This window comes from Leishmania braziliensis, chromosome 5 (assembly GCF_000002845.2).
Source record: "Leishmania braziliensis MHOM/BR/75/M2904 complete genome, chromosome 5".
Taxonomy (NCBI): Eukaryota; Euglenozoa; class Kinetoplastea; order Trypanosomatida; family Trypanosomatidae; genus Leishmania; species Leishmania braziliensis.
This window is the reverse complement of record NC_009298.2, coordinates 211,286-235,677: the sequence shown is the minus strand read 5'-3', so window position 1 is coordinate 235,677 and position 24,392 is coordinate 211,286. Positions and strand designations below refer to the sequence as shown.

General features: G+C 63.9%; 4 protein-coding genes across 4 annotated transcripts; all 4 read right to left on the bottom strand.

Annotated features, from left to right (window-relative positions):
• Positions 1-1,412: 1,412 nt before the first annotated feature.
• On the bottom strand, positions 1,413-10,031 carry LBRM_05_0680 (conserved hypothetical protein; the record flags this gene model as incomplete). Its single annotated transcript, XM_001561832.1, has 1 exon — positions 1,413-10,031. The coding sequence occupies one exon, from the start codon at positions 10,029-10,031 to the stop codon at positions 1,413-1,415; it is 8,619 nt and encodes a 2,872-aa protein (XP_001561882.1).
• Positions 10,032-11,196: 1,165 nt separating this feature from the next.
• On the bottom strand, positions 11,197-12,237 carry LBRM_05_0670 (sre-2/carboxylate carrier-like protein; the record flags this gene model as incomplete). Its single annotated transcript, XM_001561831.1, has 1 exon — positions 11,197-12,237. One exon carries the CDS (start codon positions 12,235-12,237, stop codon positions 11,197-11,199), a length of 1,041 nt encoding a protein of 346 aa, XP_001561881.1.
• Positions 12,238-14,268: 2,031 nt separating this feature from the next.
• Positions 14,269-21,555, bottom strand: LBRM_05_0660 (conserved hypothetical protein; the record flags this gene model as incomplete). Its single annotated transcript, XM_001561830.2, has 1 exon — positions 14,269-21,555. One exon carries the CDS (start codon positions 21,553-21,555, stop codon positions 14,269-14,271), a length of 7,287 nt encoding a protein of 2,428 aa, XP_001561880.2.
• Positions 21,556-22,750: 1,195 nt separating this feature from the next.
• Positions 22,751-23,638, bottom strand: LBRM_05_0650 (nitroreductase-like protein; the record flags this gene model as incomplete). Its single annotated transcript, XM_001561829.1, has 1 exon — positions 22,751-23,638. One exon carries the CDS (start codon positions 23,636-23,638, stop codon positions 22,751-22,753), a length of 888 nt encoding a protein of 295 aa, XP_001561879.1.
• Positions 23,639-24,392: the final 754 nt, after the last annotated feature.

The following is a 24,392-nucleotide window of genomic DNA, read 5'->3' as shown; positions in this document are numbered from 1 at the left end:
GCGTCTGTGCAAAATCTAAAGCGCGTGATGGAGAAGCAATAGGAGAGGAATAATGAAGAAAAGATACAAAGGGGGAGGATGGGACTGTCGTCTCAGGAATTACCGCGCTGCACGTGATGAGCGATGGTAAGGCGATGGCGCGCCAGCGCCAGGTGTGCGGGTGGTGGGTGGGAGAGGAAGGAAGAGAGGAAAACCGAAAGAAAAGAGATCTAAGGACGGCCGCGGAGGGAAAAGCGAGACGCAGGCAACTCGGCACAAGGCAAAGGTACAGGTACAGGTTCAGACGTGGCGCGGGAGAGAGGAGGAGGAGGAGGAGGAGGGGGAGGGGCGGAGACAGAGGCAATCCACCACCACAGCCCCCCCGCTGCACGTATTAAGCGACAAGGCAAAACAACACGGCCCGCCTCCCGTTTTACGTTGTTCTCCTTGTCGCTTTTCCTAATTGTGTATCTCGGCTGGTCTGATGGCTCTCGAGTCAAACCCCTCTGCGGGAGGGAGGGGGGGAGGAGGGGGTCGTGTGTGTGTGTGTGCGTGTAGTAGAGGAGAGTAAGGGATAGAGGAATGGGGCCCCGTTGATGGCGCAAGGCGCAGTGAATGAGAGAGAGAGAGGGAGGGAGAGGTGGAGGAGGGTTGTGCGAGGGGGCAGTGTTGGGGTCTCTCACCCGGCCACCAGGAGAGGAGGTGGGCAGCTGTGCTGGTGCGCACCTGAATGTCCGGGGAGCCCCGTCGGGTGTATGGCGATTTGTTTGTGACGTTTAGTTTCGTAATTCTGCTCTCGCCATGTGCGCTGTCAGAGGGCTCGGCCTCGCGTTGGAGGGGAGTGCGGTCGTGGTGGGTGGTGGCCCAGAAGCGCCGCGCGAGTTGCAGCCGAGCACAACAGCGCTGGGGGGGATTCTCCTGAGGAGGTGCCCCCTTGAAGGACACACGCCCGTTTCATTTCTTGCTCTGTGGGCTTCCAAAATTTCTCGCCGTCGCCTTCCCGTCACCGACGACCACATCAATAACTAACACATCGTCCCCCCCCTGAGGCGAGCAGCAGTGGCAGGTAGGCGTGGGGTGGAGGGAGAGAGCCATTCTGCGTGAGCGTTGCAGCCACTCCACCACACCTCTCAGCCGGCCTGATTGGCACGCCAGGGGTATACTGGGGCAGCGAGGGAAACGAAAGGGAGCAAAGGGGAGGGAAGCACCAAGGCTGACACGTACAATACTATGAACGCGCGCGCGCACACACACACACAGACGTCCTCGCTCACATACAACGTGTCTCTCCCTCTTATCCTCTATGCAATATGGATTCACCCTCTTCTATGCGGCCACACACACGCCCGCGGCGGGGCGAAGAGGTGGACAATGGCTGCGGACGCGGACATACGAACTTCCGGAGAAGTGTTCGCGCGCATTTTATTCTCCCTTCATGTAGTGACATGCCTCTCGGTGGTGGTGTTGGCTGCCGTTGGCGTCGTCTTGCTCGCCAGTGTCGGGTACCCAACGCTGACGAGCTTTCGCAAGGTGTCTGCCGCCGTAGGCCGTCGCAGGCGTGGTTGGGTGGCGGCGGGCAGTGTACCTCTGAAGTAGGTTCCTGGTCCGGGGTTGTCATTTAGTTTCGGGTTGTGGCGCTCGCCAAGCCCGAAGCCAGCACTTGTGCCCACCGCCCCGCCCGCTGCGACCGACGCTGCTGAGTTTCTATAGTAGGCGCCAGGGCCTGGATTTGTGTTCAGCTCAGGGCCTGGCCGCTCCGCCAACCCAAAGGACGGCCCCCGCGCTGCCGACGACGACTCCATGTAGTAGGCGCCAGGGCCTGGATTTGTGTTCAGCTCAGGGCCTGGCCGCTCCGCCAACCCAAAGGACGGCCCCCGCGCTGCCGACGACGACTCCATGTAGTAGGCGCCAGGGCCTGGTGTAGCCGTGCCTGTTGCCACGCTCATGCGCTCGCCAATGCCGAAGCTCGGGCCTGCCGCAGCCGATGCGCCATCAATATTGCTCGCACGGTAGTAGGCGCCTGGGCCGGGGTTCGTGTTGAGCACCGGCGTAGGGCGATCCGAAAGTCCAAAGCTCTGGCCGACAGTAGCGCCACCGACGCCGCTGATCCACGTCGGCGACAGGCTGTACGTGCCGGGGCCGGGGTTCGTGTTGAGCAGCAGGTCTGGCCGCGTCGTGTGCCCAAACGATGGCGCAGCGGCAGTGTTGGAATGGACGACTGCGTAGCTGCCAGGACCTGGGTTTTCGTTCAGCACTGCTGATGGCCGCTTCGAGGTGCCGAAGTGCACCGCCGGCGCTGATCCAGCAGCCGAGGTCGCGTGGAAGGAGGACGCCACTGCGTAGGCGCCGGGGCCGGGGGTAGCTGCCAAGGCCGCTGCAGCCACGTCGTCCATCCGTGCCGCAGAGCCGAAGGACGACCCAATCCCAACTCCGTTGGTGAGATTTGGGTAGTGGGGGTCATACGTGCCCGGGCCAGGCGCGTCACTGCTGCCCTTGACAACGTTCACAGGACGCTCTGCCAGGCCGAAGGCTGCGGAAGGACCCTGAATGCCGCTGCTGTCGCCGCCGTGGTAGTGCGACGTCGGGTAGACAGGGTTGTACGTGCCTGGTCCCACGAGTGGGGAGGCGTCGACGTCTCCACTGCGCAGAGCTGGCCGCGGGCCACGCGGAATCGTGATGCTCGGTCCTCGTCCACCCATCTGTATGGAGTCGATGGCACTCCCGACGTCGTACGACCCTGGTCCGGGAGTACCACCGCCGACATAACCGCCACGCACATCTCCGCTGTGCAGGTTGCCGGAGCCGCCGTCGTGCGGGCCTATGACCACCTCCCGTGGGGCTTGCGTAAAGCTCACAAATTGGTGAGTGGCGTGCAGCGGTGGGAGGTCGTAGGTGCCAGGACCGACACCAGCGTCGCCGTTGGGGGCACTCAGCATCCGCGGGGCTGTGCCGAAGCGATGCGCTGCAGCCACCGATGCAGCCGAGGTGTCTGCAGCGTACGCGGCTGGTCCAGGTCCCTCTGCCGGCTCCACTTGCATCGATGCTACCGGACGTCCTTGCATGGTGAACCCGCCCGGATGCCGCGCTACTTGAGTCGAGACGTACGCGGAAGCTGCGTCGTAGGAACCAGGACCCGGCGACGTGCGCAACGCGTCCATCTCTGTTTCTGTCGACTGCCGCTGCGTCGGCGCTGTGCCGAAGGTGTACGCCGCCGCCGAAGTCTGAACGGCCGCGAGTGCAGCGGTGGTATCATACGCACCGGGGCCCGGCGTGTTGCATGTGGTGCCCGACAAGTCGCTGTGACGACCCAGCATCAGCGCCGAGCGCCGGTGCTCTTGAACGGTGACTGGGTATTCATAGCTCCCCGGCCCGACGTCACTCTTGGCGGCAGCACCGGAGGCGGTGGTGGGCGGCATGCGCGGCGCGGTGCCGAAACGGTGTGCTGCCGCCGCACTGACCGACGAACCGCCTTGAAGATCGTAAGCGCCTGGGCCGATGTTACTTCCCTCCCCCCCTGCACGCCCACCCGTGGCATCGACCGACGCAGACGGCGCCATGCGTGGCGCCTGCGCGAAGGTCGGCCCAGCTCGGGTAGAGCGTAGTGTAGAGGAGGCATTCATATTTGGCGAATACGCGCCCGGCCCTGGCATCCACGGCGTGCCTTCATCGTGGGCGCCGACCGCCACTGCCTCAAGGTTGACGGCAGACACGTCAGCGCAGGCGTGTCGCACTGCGCTCCCGAAGCGGAGCCCAGGCGCAGACGGTCGCACTGCTGTATCCACCACATCGTATGCCCCAGGCCCAGGCGAGATGCTCTCGCCTGTTGGTGACGCAATCGCTGCCTTCGGGAACGAGGAGCCGCTGTGCAGCGGCGCAGGAACCGGCACGGCGTACTCGCCTGGGCCTGGAGAGGCAGTGGTGAGGGCTGACGATACAATCGCTTCGCCTGTTGCTGCTACACTCCTCATCGAGGTGCCGAACCCCCACTGCGGACCTTCGGGAAAGGCGGGAGGCAGATGGTACGCTCCTGGACCAGGAAATGCCGCCACCCCACCAGCTACCTTATCCCCCACGCCCGGCTGGCCACGAGAACTTCCACTGCCGCCAGCACGGGGAAAGCTGTAGGCGGCAGTAGTCAGCCCTTGTGAGCTGTACGCCAGGCCCGTCTCCACGTCATAGGCACCAGGACCAACGCCGTCCACCTCAGCAGCTTCCTTAACCACGCTGGGCAGGCGGGCCGCTGTTCCGAAGCGGTGTGCCGATTGCGCCGGGAGAGTCGCGGCGTCGTTTGGCGAGTAGGCGTTGGGGCCTGGCACACTCGCTGCGCTTGCAGCACCGCCCTCCTCAAATCGAGGCGCAGACCCGAAGTGGGCTGCGCGGGGGGGTGCGAGCGCTGTTGTGATGTACGCTCCTGGCCCCGGGGTGTCTGTGCCGCCAAGGGCGTGGGCAGAGTTGGCGCGTGGGAAGCTGATGGACGGAGCAGTTGGCCACCGCATAGCGGGGTTCGGTTCGTACGCCCCGGGGCCCGGGACGTCCGCCGCCGCGGCGGCGACGCCGCCGCCCAAGATGCGCGGAGCTGTTCCAAAGCGCACCACCGACGAGAGCGCTGCGTTGCCACCGCCGGCGCCCATGTCTGTGAACGCCTCCGGCATGTATGCTCCAGGCCCCGGGCCTGCGGACATTGTCGCTGAGGTGCCCTCCTCTGCCAACCGTAGCGCAGTGCCAAAGCGCGCCGCGCCACTGCCGTCGCCCCCGTCCACAGATCGACCATCCCGCGTCACCCGCACTTCGTAGGCACCAGGGCCTGGCCCATCCAGGGCGCCGCCACCACCCACACCGCTTTCCACGGCGGCGGCAGCGCGAGGGGCGGAGCCGAAGGTGTGGCCGCGTCCTGCCTGCGCTAGGTCGGTTTGATACTGCGGGGAGTATTGGCCCGGTCCCAACCCAGAGCCGGCACCGGTGTGCTGCGCATGGAACGGCATCGATGCATCACCGCTCGCGTAGTAATCGACGGCGCCGCGTCCGGCAGGGGCGCGTGCCAGCACCACCCGTGGCGCGCTTCTCTCGACTTGGGCGTACTGTGGGCTGTAGGCGCCGGGGCCAGGCCCTACTGCTGCCGAACCGACCGCAGTTACGCCGTCACCGTTGCCATCCTTCCACTCCAGTGTCGGACGTGCCACTGCAGAGCCCATCACCGCGCTCCGCCCGGGTGGGCTGAGGTCCACCACCTCGTACGCGCCGGGGCCGATGCTGTCCGCGCCTGTACCGTCGCCGTCGCCGTCGGGAAAGCGGCGGGCGCGGGCGATGCGGTGCGCTAGCGCCGCTGTGTTCGGTCTGTACGGGTCGTAGCTGCCAGGCCCTACGAGCGAGTCCGCGACGTCGCCACTGTTGGGCAAAAAGCGAGGCGCCGTGTCAAAGACGGCGCTGCGGGTCATGGGCGCGGCAGGAGGGCCGTACGCGCATGGGCCCGGGGCGTCGGCAGCGTGGGCGTCACTGTCCGGGAAGCGCGCGCTCGTGCGAGCCAGCGAAAAGGCGCGCGCTGACGACGCACGCATGTCCACAGGGTCGTAGAGCCCCGGACCTGGTTGCTCTGCCGCGTCTCCCGCCTCGGCAGCGGCACAGGCACGCGCGGTGAGCATCACGGCCCCTCGGCCAACCGGCAGTGCGGGCAGCATGTAGCTGCCGGGACCCACATTTTCGGAGGTTGCCCCAGTCGGCACGAGCAGTGAGGCTCGTGGGGCGCGGCCGATGATAGCGCCGGGGCGGTTCACGAGGCTCGTGGCGGCGTCGATGTCATAGGAGCCGGGGCCTGGAGCGACTTGATTGGCACGGAAGAGGTCGGTAGAGGGGTGGGGCGGGTACGCCCCAGCCGCTACTGTAGCTCCTTGCCCTTCACCGTTCGCCACGGTGGCCGCCGGCGTCTGTTCCCACGGAAAGCGCGGCGCACTCGTGCTAAGGAATGCTGTGGGACCACTTGGTGGCAGAGCCGGCAGGGTGTACGCACCAGGGCCCGGCCCACTGCACTGCGCCTCTTCGCTGCTGACCTTTGCCCACGCAGCCGCCCCGGCGCGCGGTATGACGCCACCCTTGATGCGCTCGCGCAGCACTGCGTAGCAGTTCTCCACATCGTAGATGCTTGGGCCTGCACGCACGCCATCGTCTGCGATGCCAGCCTCGATTGCACTGGCCTGAGCACTGGCGCGGTCTCTGTGATCGACAGTGAACCGTGCCGCAGTGCACATGAGCGCGCTCGCCGCGGAGCGCTGCAACGCACGATAGCCAGTCTCTGTGTCGTAGGCGCCTGGGCCGGGATGTCCGACGGCGCCCAGGTTCCCGCTGTTCAAGTCGTTTGTTCCTTCACCAGCTGCGCTCACAGGCACTGCCGCGCTCGAGACGTGTCGTGCAGCGGTGCCAAAGGACCACTGCGGACTGCGCCGCCTGCGCCACGCCTCGCCGCTGCGCACGTCGTACGTACCGGGTCCAGGGCTGAGCCCGGCGTCATCGCTGAGGTGGTGCGGTGACAACGACAGCGAAAGCAGCGTTGCTCCGCCGCCGACTGCGCTAGAAAGGATGCCGTCATCGGTGGCTCCCCCAACAGAGCAGAGCGGCCCTCGCGGACCGCGGTCGTGGCGGAATGTCATCGACACCGCTGGAGCGCGACGGTGCACCCACCGAAGTGCGTTCTCGAGGTTGTACGTGGCTGGGCCAGGTCCTCCGCACGGTGGAGCGGCGCCTTCAGCGTTTGCGTTGCTCTCGGTCTTCGCGCCTTGTTCCTTAGCCACGGCAGTGGCTGTGACGGCGGCGGCGGGTGCATTTGCCACTTCCACAGGGAAGCGTTGGCTGGTCAGGCGCAGGGCTACGCCGCTGCCGACGCCCTTCCACACACTTCCGTCGGCAGCGGCCTCAGCCGCCGCTACGGCAGCTGAGGCTTTGCTGCAGCTGACCGTGGTGAGGCCTGCAGCGACAGTCTGTCCAAGGGTGCGCCGATCGCCACCGGCCAGGGACGGGTGCGCCACGAAGTTGGATGTGGTCGTGCCGATGTACGCGCCGCCGGCCCAGTCGCGCCACGGCACGACGAACGAGGCGCGCAGGAGCTCTGCTGCCGCCCGTATGCCTGCCCTCTCTGGGGCAGGAGACGGGGATGATGACGCGTCGTCCTGCCTCTCCGCGCTTCCGCCTGCTACGGTGGCGGCAGCACAGAAGTGCGCCCCGTCAGCGGACTTGGAAAAGTGGTAGCCCATCCGTGCTGCGCCGAGCGGCTTGCTTTGGTCGTAGTGGTCGCCGTCGACGATGTTGTATGCACCGGGGCCCGGCACGGCCGCTGCGCGCTTCGCCCAGGTGGAGGTGTGCACGTAGGCATCACCGTACTGCAGCTGCAGCTGGCGGGAACCGGTGCTGGCGAAGACGATACCTTTGCCGATGACCTGCTTGCCCGCGGCTGGTGTGGCGTCCGTTTCCTTGCCTTTCGCAGCGTCCCCATCGGCGGTGGTGGTCGCCGCCGCAGCCCTAACAGCGATGACCTCCGCAGTGAGCTGCTTGCGCTCTTCTTCTTCACGCTTGTACACGTCGTAGGCGCCTGGGCCTGGAGTGGTGGACGTGACGGCGGGCATGCGGGGCGCCTTCGGAATCGACGTACCGCGAATCCCGTGCGCTGCAGAGCTGGCCGCGTAGGCAAGATCCACGTGGTAGGATCCGGGGCCTGGCACCCCAACGGCGGGGCGGCAGCGCGGGCGGGAGAGGGCCCGCAAGGGGCTCTCTTCGTTGGGCAGCGGCGACTTTTCTGTCTCCTGTGCTGGTGGTTTGTTGCCGTACGACGTGCTACCTACGGCCTCCCCAACGCTGGCGCTCGGCGGCCTCTCCTCCCTGCTGCTACTGCCGGCCTTATCGTGCTTCTTTTCCACAGCTGTTGCACCTTCGCCTGCCTCTTCCGCTGCCACTGCTCTATCATTCTCTGATGCTGAACGACTTGAGGGAGGCGGCGGTGATTGTTCTTGGGGCTGTTCATCTTCGAGCTTTGGTGGTGCTTCTCCGGTTGGTAGTCTATCCTGAGCCATCGAGGAGGTCAGTAAGGGCGCTGCCGCTGCAGTGGGCTTGACATATTTCTTTGTTGTGAGCGAGGATGCCGTGGCCTTTGCCGTGCTGCCACGGCCACCAGAGCGTGGCCGCCGCGATGACGCTGACGGCAGGGAGTCGCGAGCAGCGTCCATCATCATCTCAATGTACGTCCGCCGTTTCGCGGAGCCCATGACGGCGGCGCGGCCACGAGTGCGCTTCGCCTCGGGGTCATCCAGCGTCTTCCTGAGCTGCGCCGTGCGCCGCTGCCTGGCATCATCGTGCCGCCCCGACGCGTCCGCAGTGCCGGTACTGCGTTCCTGCCGGCGATGCTTCGAAGTGCTTCGCCTACCAGACTTGTCGCAGCGGCCGTCTGAGGAGGACGAGGAGGAGCATAGACTGCGAGAGGAGGAGCTGCTGCTGCCGTCGTCAACTTTGCTCGCCAGCATGACCTCTGTGTAGAGGACCTCGTGCGCCTGGTATGGACAGCCAGCAGCATGCGAGACTGGGTTCACCGCCATAGTCAAGCCGGGGAACTCGGCCCAGTAGCACGTGCAGGTGCGCGTGGCGATGTCGCGGAGAACCGCCGCCGCCGTCGACGACGTTTCTCTGTGGTACCCATGGCGACTGCGATCAACACGCCGATCATGACGGCGATCATGCCTGCTGTGAGCGGGAGACTTCTGTCTGCTCCTGTGGCGCGCGCTTCGTGTAGAGCTGCATCGTGCCTCTGGTGAGGACGGCTGCTGTGGCGACGGGCACCGAGAGGTCCCCGTACGTGACTGACCCGGCCACTGCAGGCGCACGGAGTCGACAGCCGCCGTTGGCCAACAGCCGCCCGCTGGCGAGTAAGAGCGGGGGTGGGACTCACCCCTAGCGGCACCAGCAGCGGCCACCACGCCGCCAGAGTGGCGTGCATGAACGCTCACCTGACGCGGTAGACCGACACAGTGACACAAATCGCATCGGCGACAGCACCTTGGGCACTGGTTCCGCTGACCCCGAGACTGCCGTGGGGGCGAGCATGAGCGCGAGGATGAGGTCGATGGCTTCGAAGGGCTGGAGGTGATCACGGAGGTATCTGTGCTGGTGAGCGCAGGCGACACAACTTTTATGCTGACTGCTGTCGATCCTGCAGCAGGTTGCGGGCTCTTCGAAATTTCCACACACTTCTCCGCCCTCATCGCTTCCTTCGCCGCTTGCACAGTCTTCATGCCGGAACGATGGCGACTGACATCTTCGATGATGATGTCGTCACTGTCAAAGTCGATGGAGGGAATGTAAATTGCACCAGAGGCACCGTACTGTGCCTGCTGAGATGCCGTGTCCGGATGGCACCGGTGCGAGCGCGTGGAGCTTTTGCGACTTTGCCGATGCGGCGAGCAGGAGATGGAGTGTGAGGGGTGAGCAGCTCTTCCAGTCTCGGCGGTGCCGTGGAGTTGACGGCGGCCTTCATTCTTCATCACTGCGTACAAGCGCTGGAAAGAGCGCTGCATGGCGTCCACGTTGACTTTGTGCTCGTTCTCTCGTGTGGCTATGCCGGCTGTCAGGTGGCTGGTGGCGTACGGAGCCGAAGACGAATGCACAGCAACTCCGCGGGTACTGTGGGAGCTGCGTTGCATGTGGGCCTGCACGCGCCGCTGCTGTTGCTGCTTCCACCCCTCATAGAGCAGCACCGCGTTGGAGCGACTGAGGCACCCCACCGCCGGCACCTGCAGGTAATCATAAGCGTAGGAGCCCTCATACGACCCTGTCGTGTGTTGGTCGCTGCAGCAGCTGGTGGTGGCGCTACTGTTGGTGCGGCCATGATTGGCGTCGTAGCCCTGCTGGTGTCTAGGCTTTAATAGCCGCGATGGTGGCACTGCCACGGTCGTGCGGGCTGCAATGACCTCAGTAGCGTCTGTGGTAGGGCACATAGTGATAGCGCCCGGGGAGACACTGGCGTTCATCTCCAGCGCCACTTCATGTAGGTACGCTGCGTAAGAGGATGAGGACGGCATTGGGTGGTGGTGCGGAGGGGCCTCGATGCCAGTTTTTCTGCCTAGGTGATGCCGTATTGATGTCCGCTGCTGCTGCGGTTGTTATTCTATAGATGTGAATGTCTTTTGCCTTGGCGTGATGGGAGGAGGAGGAGGAGGGGGAGGAGGGAAGAAATGAGTGCCGAAATGGCGGCTGGGATGGGGCGAAGATGGAAAACCACGAAGAGAGCCCAACTGGGGCGAATTCGCTTCCAGTCGCACCTACCCCTCCTGCCCTCTCCCCTCCTACACACACGCACACACACACTCGCCTTCGCCACGCAGAGACGCAGGCGCAGATTGACGCTTCACTGCACGCATGCACCGCGTGTTTGCCTACGCGTCTCCACAGACACCCCAGAGAAAGAGAAGGGGGGGGGGGAAGGGGTAGAGGAGAAGAGAGGGAGGGCAGCGTAAGGCTCAGGCAGCTTGAGCACAAGAGAGTGACGCGTTGGTGCTGCGTTGGTGTGAATGTTCGTCTATGTAGTCACACACCCACACACACACAAGCCACGTGTGTGGGTGTCTCTCTGTTCGTGTGGATGCCTGTGTGGTTGCGGCCGCAGGAAGACAGAGACATTCGCGTTGGTTGCCATGTTTTAAGCAGCGCACGCAAGGCGGAGTCAAGTGAAGGAAGGCGCAGCAGAGGGAGGAGGAGGAGGAGAAGGATGAGGGACATACGTGGCGCCACAAGGTGTAGCTAGAAGGGTCATCTCCGCAACCGACACAACTCGGCAGCTGCTATGTGGCTCGACACGCGTCAGCGGCTGAAGCGTGAGATCGAAGAGGAACGAAGCGATGCGCTGCGGATGGTGCGGCCAGCGAAGAGAGAAGACGCCTACACGACGCTTCGTCCAGGCTCTGAAGCCCATGCAGACATGCCTGCAAGCGCAAGTAGGGTGTGTGGGTGTGTGTGTGCGGAGGGAGAGAGTGGGAGCGCGCTTGTAAGCGACTTCAGCGGAACGAAGTGGAGAGAGGGGGGGGGGGCGGCGGGTCGATGCGAATTCGAGCTCTTATGCGATACGCGACAGCAGCGCGTGCGCCTCTCCGTCCCGCTGCATGTCACTCGCCGTCCCTGACGTGTGTGCTCGTTCCCTCCTCGCGTCTTCCTCACTCTCCCTCGACCCAGCGATGGACGGTGAAGCGGCTAGAGGCCCTTGTTAAACGTGACGTGTGTGATGGCGTGGCCGGCGGCGTTCGTCTGACCTCGGAATGACGCCTCTAGCCAGCTCACTGGCACCACTGTTCTCTGTGGAAACACGGCAACACTCATCGGTAGTGCGACGCACAACATGCTGACCAGCGTCAGCACATTCACCGGCAGGTACAGCCGCGCGCGGTGCTGCACGAAGAAACGTACACCATTTGCCGGGTGGAAGAGAAAGTTCATCAACACCGGCGGCAGAAGCATCAGCGGCACAGGAATCATGACGCGACTGAGCGCCACCTGCGCCACAGCGAGGCGACCAGCCACGGCGGATGGCTTCCCGCCGTTCAGGTCCTCGCCCGTCTCCGTGTCCTGCACGGTGATGCCGCACAGCACATCGCGGAACCGAATGACGCCGAGGTTCGCCATGTTTGCACACGCCACGGCGGTATACGGGATGATTAGCTTCAGGAACATTGCCGCCGCCGATGTAGACGCCGACACAGCGGAGGCGACCTTGCCGAGCTGGTACGAGGTGCCGCACGCCGTGCAGGTAGCTACGACGTAGCCCATCGCTAGTTCATGCAGCGGCAGCCCGTCCTTGCCGCTGGCGTTACAGTAGTTGAAGCCGACGTTGTATGTCTGGTTCGAGAGCTGCCAGAACACGGCCCGTGCCGGTGTCTGCTGCGATGGCGCCAGCATCCCACAGAGGTTGATGAAGTTCATGGGCACAAACGCGGAGAACCGGAACGGCATGAGGATGGGCTTCTTCGACTCGGGGTGGACAATGCACTGCACTCGTTGCCGCGCGTCGAGGTAGTCGGCTACCCTCACCGTGGCCCAACCCTCTTTACGGCTATCGACGCGCTCAAGCAGCGCCTCGCTCAGCGCTAGCCGTGTCGGCGACGTGAGGAGGGTGCGAGGGTCCGTCATGGAGAGAAAGTGAAGGAAGCGCCCCTTGTATGTTGACTGGTCCGACTGCAAGTCATGCGGGAAGTCCGGCACCTCGCCGAGAGTGGCATCTGGACTGAGCGGCTTCATGTTGAGGAGAGCACACGCATGCGCTTGCGCTGGCTATCACCTTCCTCCGTGGCCCGTTGTTGCGCTGTGGGGGGGGGGGGAGGGGAGGAGGAGGAGGGGGGCTCAAGATAGCGGAGGAAGATCAACTCTACAGAAGCGACATAATGACAGTCAGTGGTTGCGAAGGACAAGTTAGAGAGGGATGGGAGGGAGGGGGGGGGAGAGGAGTTGTAGTTGCGAGTTGTTGGCCGACGCACACAGACCCACCACATCCGGGAGGGGACTGTGAAGAGCGAGGGAATGGGAAGGGCAACTCGTCTCTCTCTCTAGTGAGAGAAGGGGCAGCAGGGGGGATGTACCAGGGGGAGGCAGAGGAACAGGACGTAGGGTGGATTAGACGGCATCGTCACGCAGCACAGTGTGACCGGCAGCAGCCAGAGTTGCGGGAGCCGGCGTGTGTACACGCATTCTCTCTAGTTCGTATGCTTTTCGTTTTCTTCGCGGCTGTTCTGGCAGCCTGCGAGCAGGGGCGGCAGCACTGATATTCAGCATGGCCACTGGCACACGCCTGTACGCGGGTACACCGGTAGAAGTGTTATGCGCAGGAGAGTATGGCGAAGGCAGTGGTGATGGTGAGCGTGGAGGCGACTTGATGCATGTGGGGGAAGCGAGAGAAGACAACACCCACCCACCCACCCACACACGCAGCCAACGTGACTATAAAGGTGCACTGCAGGGCCCCCCATCGCTCCCCCAGTTCCTCGCCTCTTCTCTCGCTTCAATGACCATCAGCACCGCAAGCCAAAAAAATGTGGATACGCACAAGCGCATTGTGCTGCGTGCGCACCGCAGCACGTATTGAAGGAGAGGGTGGAGAGCGGACGTGTACGGGAGGTCAAGACAGTCGGTCGGGTATGAGAGACGGTGCCGTCAGTCACACCTCTTTCCTTTCCCTCCTTCGCCTCACCGCCCCCCTCCCCCCGCCCTGGGAGGATGCATGGGTGGGCGAGAGTTGCTAGTGAGGCCAGCGAATTCACATGAATCGAGTGGCTCGCACGGGTGTGTAGCAGGAGACACCCGTGCACACACACCCATCCCACCGCACACGACAGACGCGCGCATCAGTTCCACCTACTCCCCCTCTTTTACTGTCACACCGCTTCGAGGCAAAGTAACCTCCTCGAGCTGCCGAGGTGCGTGATTACGGCGACAGTCCCTGCTGCTCAGTAGCTGTGCTGCCACATACGGTGTGAAGGAAGGGTGCAGACGGGGGAAGGGAGTGGGCCCATCATCACCACCGCAGTCAGCACTTAGAGGCACGCAGTGAGAGTCCACAACAGCACCTGCACACGTCATGGTGGCTCTTCCTGCTGTGTATGTCTGCCATGAGGGAAACAGAGCGGGCGATCGCCAGGGGGGGGGGGAGGCGCACGTCCCCCACGATACACTGAAGGAGAGAGCGGCGACAAACGGTATCGGTCTTCGTGTCCGGGGTGGATGCAGTCTGTGCTCAGGTAGTGTTGTTGGGGAGAGGTGGGGGATGGTGGCAGGGCGAAGCGTGGAGGGTGAGGTGTGCTCTCTAGGCTGGCTAGCGTTTGCAAGTGTGTGTGTGTGTGTGTCGTGGGGGGTTGACGTAAGCAACGAGGACGCGCACCACCGCTTGTGGCCCCGGCAACGCTGCTGCAGAGTCCTGCGCTTCTCCTTTCTCCTTCTTTTCCTCGCCACCTCCGTCAAAACTGTGGTGGTAGTGGTGGTGGTGGCGGGCAGAGAGGCGGGGCTTGCGCAGATACGCGCAGACTGCTATCAAGGCGGTCTTGAGGAGCGTTTCGCTTCTTTAGAACCACACTGATGGCCATGCCGCAAGCTGAGAGACGTCGATGACCCCCCTTCCCGGTGAGGAAGGGCGTTCCGCAGCGGGTACCGACAGCGGCCATGAGCCCGACCACAGAGGCGGACGGCGATGCTGACGTCGCCACAGCTACATTCGGTGCTGTTGCTGTTATGGGAAGGCCTGGCGTGAGTTCTGCATGGAGCTCGTGGCGCCGTTGCTGCTCAGGGGGCTTCGCCCAGTGGCGTCGCAGGAGCTGCTGAGACATTCATGCCTGTGCTCGCGCGCGTGACAGTGGTGTGAGGGCTACCTGTCGATGGCGCGGACGTTGGCTCTTTTGGCTGCACACCATGTAAAGACGGGTGCGTGGAGGACACAGCCGCCGCTGCTGAGGGCGACGCGTTCACGCGAGCCATTTCCATCGCATCTGCGCCGACGGGCACGGCGGTCGTGATGCTGGTCGTATCCGCTAGCGACACCGTTGTGCGTGCCTCTGTGCTCGCCATAGTCCCTATGGGTGGGCTGCGCTGGTGCTGCAGCTGAGGCAGACCATACTTGCGGCGAAGCTGCGAAGCCAAGCTCTTTCGCGGCAGTCGCGGCGGTGTGAGGCGGTCACGAAGGGGAATTGCGTGCGCGTCGCACGGCGACGAGGCTCCCGCTGTCGCTCTTGCGGCGACTGACGGTGTCGACGCCAAAGGTGAGCGCCGCCACCGCGGCTGCACCGAGGACGAGGTGGGTGGCGGACGCCGAGGATGGCGCATCACCACACTGGGGAGCCCGTCTTCATCCGTTCCAGTGGTGAAGTAGGCGGGGAAATTGCAGAGGAGTAGCGCATCCAGGCCGTTGAGCTTCTCTAAGAGATCCGCCGCCACTTTATCCTTGTCCACCGTCGCTGCCGCAGGAGCTGCGTCTTTCAAACTCCCTGGCGTCACTGAATGTCGGCCAAAGGCATCATGGGAGGCCTCTAGCCCCTCCCCGTGCGTCTGTTTTGATGCCTTGCTAGCCTCATTCTCCTTCCCGTCGCCGCCGCTCACCAGCCCCGGTGAAAGGGAGAAGCTCACACGGCGACACGGGGCTGACACAGCGGTGGTCATTGGTAGTGACTGCTTTCCCTGTTGCTGTGGTGAGTCGTCCGGCGCCTGCCTCGGTTCGGCTCCCGTGCTCACTGGTCGCTCAGACTGTGGTATCGTCCCCGCCGCAGTGGCTGATGCTATGGCAGTACTGTCTGTCGACTTGACGGGTGCAACTTGGGCCTGGACGGCGTCCAGCGTCACTGCTTCCACGTCCTTGGCACTCACATCGTCCGCCTTGTACGCCGCATCGACGGTACCCTCGTCTTCCCCAGCCGTGTTTTCCTCCTGGTGCCTTTCTTCGCCTTCATCTTGCTCGTAGCTGACGCCCGTGCCGTCTGGGGAAAGGGCTGCTAACACTGTACCTCCCTTCTCTTCGACAATGTGCAGATCAAAGGGTGGCGAGGACAATGCCGAGGGGGAAGAGGAGGAGGGGGACGACGATGGCGGCACCGACAGAGGGAAGCGGCGAGGCGTTGTGCTGGTGTGCACTGCGGTAGAGGACAGGCCTGCTGCGACACCTCTACGCGATGCGTCCATCACCGTGCCGGCGGCGTTATTGACAAGATCGTCAACGTCACCGTGAGGGGCGCTGTTAGGGATGTGCTCGCCTTGGTCGATGGACAAGGGTCGCGCCTCCGCCGCTTGCGACGACGTGCTGAACGGCATGGCTAGGCCATCCACAACTGAGGTTGCTGGAGAAGTAGACTCTCCCGCGGACGGCTGTGCTGTGGCGGTGGGAGTGGCTGCAATTGAGTTGCCTGACGCCACCGCGAGGTGCGGATTCTTACCTCTGTCGTCAGCGCTAGGTTCGGGCTGCAGCAGCGCAGCTCCTTTCTGGTTATCGCCTTCTACGCGGAAGGACAGCGCCGATGAAGCGCTGCTGTTGCCGCAGCTCTGCGCGACATCGACATCGTCGCCGTTACCCTCATCCTGACCAACCCCGTCGCCACCATCCGTGGCCGCAGCTGGCGGAGACGGCAACGGCGAGCTGTCGTGCCTTGTGCCCTTGTCCTCACCTTGTGTCGCCGTCGTCAGGTGCGGCGCCCACGCCTCGGTCTCGGGACTGCCGCCGTTGCATCCGTCTCTGATCGTGTCTCGCGTGTCTGCGGCGCTTCCTTCGTTTTCCCCTGCCTTCCCCGCCACCACCTCTAGAGACGGTGGGGACAAGGAGGGCGGGGCCGCAGCGGCCTGTTCACGCGGTTCCTGCGACACGGACACAGTCGCTACCGCAGGTACTCCAGCAGTACCGCCGCCGCTTCGTGTGGCGGACAACGGACTACGACTGCGGTGGCCCTCCTGCTGCGCGGACGGTGACAGCGCCATCTCTGTCAAGGCGAGAGGCGGCCGACTTCCAACGGCCGTGGTGCTCTCCTCGCGTGGGCAGCTGCTAAGGTCTGCGTCAATAGAGACTACCGGAGGGGTGCGGTGACTGCCGCTGGAGGGCTTCTGCGCCGGCGGCGGGTCTTCGGCTGCTGGTGGCCGCGATCCACGGCGCACGATTCTGCTGGCACTGCTGGACCTCTTCGGCCTGTTGATGGTGCGTGAGGCGGGGCTCGGCATGCCCTTCTCATCCCCGCGTGCCGCACTGCTGATGGCAGAACTCGACGGTACCACCCATCCATCGGTAAGGACGGCGCTGCCACTCTTCTTGCCTCCCTTGTCGTTGACGGGTGTCTCTGGGCTATGGTGGCTCGCAATGGTGCATTGCTGCTGCAGCTGCTGTTGATACCCATGCGCTGGCACCTCCTGTGCTTGCATCTCCGTCGTCTCACTCATGGCACGTAACACCAGTATGGTTTCCACAAGGTAGAGCCGCTTCAGCGCGTGCATCGCTGCCTGCTCTTGCAATACGCACTCCCGTCGCGTGCGGCTCTCCAGCCGCATCAGTTGCGTGCGCAGTGCACCGTAGTTAACCTCCGGGGTTGGCGTGGAGGAGCGCGGTGGCTGCGCCAGGGCCGAGAGTGCCGCACCGGCGTTTGACGACAAGCCGACCTCGCGGTCCGCCGCTGCCGCCTCCGCGCTCTGCGGGTGCAGCGACGACAGAACAGCGCTAGAAGGGACCGAGACCGACGTGATCAGCGAGGTGGCTGCGATGTTGCCGTCAAAGCCGGTGGTCTTCTCTCCGTTTGTTTGCACCATCCGGCGACGTTCACCACGCCGAGGGGCGTCGTAGAGGTCTTCGCGAATACGCCGCTGCGGGAGCGTTGTCGTTGCGACTGGCTGCGTTTGACCTTGCCGCGCATTGACCGCTTTCTCGCTCTCAGCAGCCGCAGCACCGTCATGCTCGCCTACTTTGTGCAGCATCGAGAGCAGCCCCAACGCGATGTACCCGTCCAGCTGTTGCGGACAGCAGGCAGCGCACGACGGGCGTAGCGCCTGCGCGTGCGAGGCTGCCACGCCCTCCATCGGGACTGTGTTGGCACAGGCCTCATATGCTTCAGGAAGGGCCCCCCGCTCAATGGTCTTTGATGGCTCCTGCTGCTGATGTTGCTGTGGTTGGTAGTACTCGGCCCGCAGAGCCGCTGCACAGAGCGCCACTTCATCCGTCATCCTGTCGGCGACAAGCACCGGTGCCGGCGCGGACCGCCTCTTTCGCTTAGAGGACGAGGAGGCAGCTTGGTGATTCAGTCCTCCCTTGTCGTGCCGCAGGTGCGTCCTCACGAACGCCTCGACATCGCTGGAAGTGTCACCATTGTCGCTCTCGAGCGTTGCAGGGGGCTGCGGTGCTGTCTGTGTCGCGAGATCCTCGAGCAGCTTCTCGTATCGGCGCAGCAGTACGCTTATATCGAGGCGTGTAGGATTGCCTGGCAGCCGTGTCGAGTTCGAGCGGCGCGAGTCTGCCTCGGCTTCGTTGTTGTCGCTGTTCATCTCATCCGACCTCTGCATCGATGCCAACGTGCTGGCCGCGGCAGCGGCGGCGGTGGCGGTCTCTACGTGAGACGGCAGCGGTCTAGCACTGAGAGCGAGGGTGGCGATCGCGCGGCACTGAGCAGCGCGCGATGGGTGATGTAGCGGTGTTGTCTCTGCCTCTGCGGTCGCCGCCGCTGCTGCTGCCTCCGGGCTCGCTTCCGCCCACAGCTCGCGTCGTCGGCGCCTCTCTAGGATGTCGTCCAGCGCAAGAAGATCGCGCATTAGGACTTCCTCGTACTGCGCTAGCTGGCATAGAGTACGTTGACGCGGCGAGGGCACGGATGTGCTGGTCTGACGTGCCTTCACCGTGGACGGCTGGGGGCTGGCGAGCATCCTCAACCGAGATGCACTGCGCGACGCCGCCGCGGCCACGGCATCTACGACTGCCGCCTCCTCGGACCTGGCCTTCCGCTCTGCCTTGCGTTTCTGCAGTTGGGCAATATTCGCTTGACGGGAACGGCGAAGCAGCTGTTCCTGCTGATGCCGCTTCACTTGCCGCGTACGCCACGACATAGCAAAGTGGTCCACTGACGACCTGGCGCGCGACTTTACGCACAACTCGCGACGTCGTGCTGCAAGAATAGCGGCAGTGGTTGTCGGCGGCTGCGATACCGCGCTGTCACGATAGCCCCGCCTGTTCCGGTTGACGGAGTCGCCGGCGTCGTAACCACCGCGGTTTGAGTTGGTGTGGGAGATCGAGTCGCGTCGGGCGCCCTCGCCGAAGCGGTGGAAGGCGCGCAACGCACGTCGATAGCGTCTCTGCTGCGCTCCCATGCCGGGCACAAACGTGCCGCTAGCAGCAACCCTTCTGCTATCGCCGTCTCGACGTTGGCGGCGGGCCCGTTGTGACCGGTGCTGCCTGCTATGATCCGGTCGGTCGTCGCTGCTTGCGGACCCGTCGGAGGACTGCGACTCCAGCGGCAGTATCGGGAAGGGCGGGAGCTCCTGACAACACTTTGGGTCGCCGTTGGCACGTTCACTCTGTTGCGCTCGCTGCTCGCGTCGGCGTCGATGCTTTGCAGCGCACGACGCGGATGTCGAGGGTGTGGGTGAGGACGAGGCGTTGACGTCATCGATAGTACCTATAAAGCAGCGGCTGCCGCGCCCATCGTCGACTCCTACTGCCGACGACGACGTCTCATCTTGCGCTTCCGCTCCACGGCAACGATGACGCCGCCGACGGCGGTCATGGCGCTGCGCATCGTCTTTCCTCTTGCCACGCTGCTTCTCCCCAACACTGTCACTCTCACTCGCGCCCGCTACGGGTGCTGCTGCGGCTGCGTCATCCCCACGCTTTGGGTTTTCCTCCTCGTCCATGCGGAAGCCGATGGAGTTGCCGTACGACGAGTTCGTTATGTTGTGTAACGGCGACAGGCGTCCTGTCTGGATCGAGTTTGCTGATAGCGCTATTGCAGTGGCAGCCGGCGGTGACTGCCACCGCTGAGGGCCGGTTTGCACGTCAGCGGAGGGGTGGCTGGCACAGCTGTCGGCGGTCTTCATTGCATTTCCTGGCGTCAACGTCTGCGACAACGCCTTGACAGTACTCATCAGGGAGGCGCTGCCTTCCGGTTGGCATGGCTGCTGGTTCTTGACCGCTGAGTTCCCCTGCACGGACCGGCTGGCCCTCCGCTTGAAGATGGAGAGGAGTCGCGAGAGACCAGAGGCGTGGCGGCCGCGGGTGGATGGGCGGGAGGCAGAGCTGCCTATGCTCGCCTCACCTACGTGGCCCCCGCCATTCTCATCGGCGCCCGACTTAATGGCCACGGAGGCCGCGCTGTGACCGCACAGTACCTTGAATGGCAGGCACTTGAAGATTGAGGACGCGGCGCTGTGGCTTCGGTGAGCGCCTTCGTCTCCAGACTGAGTCTCTCGCGGCAACCGAGGGCTGCCCGGTCTCAGCGTGTGTGCCTCCTCATCTCCCATCCCACGCTCTGCGTGGCGGTTAGGGTCTGCTACGATCGGTGCTGCTGCTGGTGCTGCCAGTGACTTCGCGACCTCATGAGGCGTGCTGAGCGTCACGAGCGCGTTGGGCTCATCAAGTGAGAAGCCTGCGGGCTGCTCTTGACGACTGGCTGCCGTAAGCGGTAACAAGGGGCGATCAGAAGAGGGGCTCAGGCTTTCTTTAGCAGTGTTGCCGATCTGCTGGAGACCAAGACTGGGGCTCCGAAGTGACGGCGAAACACCGCTGCCCGGTGATACCGCATTCACCATCGTCACCTCGCTTACGGGGCAGCACACCGGGCCCTCTTCGGGGGACGCGAAGAGGTTGGGGTTCGTGAGCGATGCCATGCGTAGAGTTGCAGCGCTGGCGCCAGTAGCTCCCAATGAGGCCTCTGCCGCCGTGGCTGCGGAGGCGGTGCAGCCGAGGCGGTTATTGCGCGATGCCAAAGGGGACCGATGCTGCTGATTCACTGGCGGGTTGGCGGAAGGCGATTCCGGCGTCTGTAGTTTCAGCGGGATGCCGTCCTTCGAGCTCGTTGGGCCTGTAGTCGTTGAGAGTGCCAGCAGTGGCGGCTGATCGGCGGTGACGCTCTGCATCGTGGAATGCGCCAGCGCCATGCCAGGGCGCTGATGTTGCTGCTGCGTTGTGTCCTGACGAGGTCCTCCGCCAATACCAGGCGGCCCCACTACCACCTTCATGGACACCTTCTTTGGGGCTTTCTTCGCTGGGGAGCGTACGGAGTGCTGTGCCGCCTCACCTGGCGGCGTCTTGACAGGGCCGAGAGCCGTCGGTGGCCCTGGAGCGGCAGGGGAAGGGCGCAGCTGGTGGGGTGGTGAGAGCGCAGCTTGTTTGGCCTCACTCGCACAGGGTGGCGGCGCGGCCTCCGACAGCGCCGACGCCGTCATTGCGTATTCGCCATCGTCGCTGCTGTTCTCGTCCTCGAAGTGTATACTGCCGTCAGTGGTGATGATGGCAGCAGCGGCGGCGGCGGCGGTGGTGTTCGCCATGTTGCTCAGCCTGGTTTTCTGTGGTGGTGGTACGAGCCGCTCCTGAGATGGAGACGTCGGCGACTGCGCTTCCATCGCAGACAGCTTGCTCGGCTCCCCACTGGCTTGATTCGTTGGTTTGACCTCGTTGATGGCAGTGCCCACGGCATCCTCCTCACGCCGTTGCTTATCACTGTGGTCACTGCGACTTGCAGAGCTCTGCAAGTCCTCCGAGTCGAGCTGCTGAACAACCCGCATGAAAGCCAGGTTCACATTACTTGGCGAAGGCGAGTTGGAAAGGTTCACCTTGTAGGACAACTCTGCCGGGCCCACCGCCTCCCTCGGCGTGATCAGTTTTGGCATACACGCCGAGGGAGGCGGAGTGACCAGCGGTTGTGCCCCGCCAGGTGACTGTGACCGTGCCGGCTTCGATGCCTGTTTCGTGGGCCTTGGGTGGCGCACATCGCCGCCGGCTCGCATGCCCCCGTTGTTGCTCAACTGCGACTCCGTGCGGTTACCGCCACCACTACTACCGCTGCCACTCAACAAGGCTATAGAGCCCTGGGTCGAGGTGGTGTTGACGTCGGCGTCATCCTCCATCGTGGCGACTAGCTAGGTGAGGGTGTGGGTTGGGGAGGGGCGAGTAGGGAGGGGGCAGGAGTAAGCTGGGTGTTGAGGAGGCACGGGAGAGCTGAAGGTGTGTGCGGCGGCGGAGGCGGTGTGTCTCTCTCTCTTTGCGCCTCAACAGCGAGGTAAACCGCGCACACCTAGCCGACGTATGGCGAACGCGATCGGGCGTCAAGGCGCCGGGGGGAAAAACCGTCAAAAAGAGGAGGGGCGGGGACACCGATGGAGGGGAGGCGACGTACAGAGGGGGAGAGATGGGGAGAGAGACACGCCCTCAGACGAAGCTCCACAATACAGAGAACGTGCGATTACGTGTGTGTGTGTGTGTGTGTGTGTGTGTGTGTGTGTGTGTGTGAGCTGCTGCGTGTACGTGCGGTGTCTGGGTGCGCGTAGGGAGTCGCTTAGAAAGGGAGACGGCTGCAGAGCGCGGCGCCCGAAAGCAAAGGACGGGAGGGTGGATGCAGCGGTGGTTGGTGGAGGGAGAGGGTCTGGCGGTGAGTAGCAGCTTCTCCCGGACTTGGGGGAAAAGGGGAAGGGGTGCGGCGGCTTAGGAGTCAGTGGTTTGGCGGGGAGAGTGCTGCTGATCTAGTGGCGATGGTGTACAGCGGTGGCGCGGCCTCCGAGATTGCAGCCAGATGCACCCACACGGCAGCACCAGCAGCAGCAGTCGATTGTGAAGGAGAGGAGAGGAGAGGGGGGATGGCAGGGATGGAAGGGATGGGTGCGACGTGCGAAGAGTCAGCAGCCGGCTCCCAAGCAGCATGTAAAGGGAGAACAAAAAACGCCCAGAGGAGAAGGCGGACGCACCAACACCCGCCCGGTTGTCTTCTGCGTGCGTGTGCTGGTGAATACAGCGTCGAGCTGATGAGTAAGGTGGGGTCACCCCCTTCCCTCCCCCGCCAGTGTACCGCCTCCCTCGTGCATCAACCCCACGGCCTGTGCTCGACTCGAGCGAGTGGGAGGCAGTTCCATCAGCAGGGGGCCCCACCTCCGTTGTCCGTGAGCTCGTGACCGTCTTCGTTCGATTATGTTGCTCGATGATGATGTGCGCCGCCACAGATGCGTGCGCATTGGCCGGCGTGCCTGCGGCTGTGGGGAGCAAAGGCGCCGAGAGAGGCATGGGTCACAGTTCGCGTTCCTCTTTCCCGGTTCTCTTGCCCTTTCAATGCTAAAACTTGTTCCACCGCACAGTGTGCGACGTCGCGAAGCGGGGGCTGCGCACCTGGCGCTTCTCGGCCTCTGCAGCGGTCGCGTAGCCGACGCTGACAATGACTGGCACCGTGTACCGTTCCGCCGGAACTCCCAACACTTGCTTCACGGCCTCCTCGTCGATGCCCTCCATCATGCAGGTGTCCCAGCCGGCTGCAGTGCAGAGCTGCACGAAGGTCGTCGCCGGGATCAACGTCTGCTTCCACGCGTAGCCGGCGCGACTCACCGGGACAGAGACGAGCGGCGTGCCGGCGGCCCGGCTGTACCACGCACTCACGGCCGACTTCACCGCCGCCATGGACTGCATCGGACCGCCGTGCAGGAAGTAGTAGACGTTGCGGAGGTAGGCTGAGCCGTAGAGGGGGTCGTAGTACCCCGTCTCGAGCCCCATCTCAAGCGTCTGTGGCGCATTCCGCTCCGGCTCCATGTCTCCCACGAATACGACAGTTGCCGGCGCCTGCAGCACCTGCGGCTGTCCAAGCGCCGCCTTGACGAGCTGCTCCCGCACCGCCGTGCTCGTGACGACGACCGCGTGCCAGCCCTGGAGGTTGAAGCCGGTCGGGGCGCGCGTCGTCGCCGTCAAGACGCGCCTGAGGGTGTCGAGATCAATTGTCTTCGCCGTGTCGAACTGCCGGCACGTCCACCGGTTGCGCACGGCAGCCTCGACTGCGTCGAGTGCCACACCGGCGCTGATGCAACCTGCGGTTCTTCCACACGACGCGGGTGACGATGAGGAGGCGACAGTCGCACTTGCGCGGCCCCATGTCACGAGACTGCGCAGCGTGGCTAGAAATCCGCTGCTGGTGCCATTACGTGCCTTGTTGCTGCAGCGGCTGTGGCGAAACATATCGCCGCCGCCGTTGTCGTCGTCGTCGTCTCTCTCTCTTTGTTTGCCCTTAGTGCCGCGGATGGGGAAATCGTTCAGGGGTGGTGGTAGCACTGTCGGCGGCAAAGGCGCAGCGCTGGTGTGGCTGATGAGTTGCGGAAGTGGGAAGGTCGAGAAGTACCGGGCGTGTGTGTGTGTGTGTGTGTGTGTGGGAGGTGAGCGAGGAGAGGAAGCAGAGGCGGCGGAGGAGGTGCAGAATCTCCTGGATCACCACAGGCACAGGGGCATGTACGTGTGCACGTGTGTGCAGCTTGTCGGAGCCTGTAGTGATGGCCGCCGCCGCAGAGAGAAACAAATGAGGGACGGGCTCCCTATCGAGCTATGAACGCCCTCCCACTTTGCCTCGCCCCCTTCTTACCCTATGGCGTACTCTGTTCTGCCTCAAGCTGGGGGTCACTACGCCTGTGAGCGGGAGTGACGGCATACCTGCGTCTGCGTAGGTTGGCCGTGCTGACCTACGCTCGATCTGTCCAGCACGTGGGTCGTCGTTTTTCTTTTTCAGTGGGAAACATCGCGTAACTTTGGGGAGGAGATACGCGCAGAGAGAGGAGGGGGGAAGGGGGGGGGTGATGGTGATGGTGATGGTGGTGGTGATGGTGATGGTGATGGTGATGGTGATGGTGGGACCGACGAGCGTTATCGAGATGCAGAAATGCGGGTGTGCGCCAGCGAAGATATAAAGGCCGAACCCTAACCACACAGGCACACGCACACG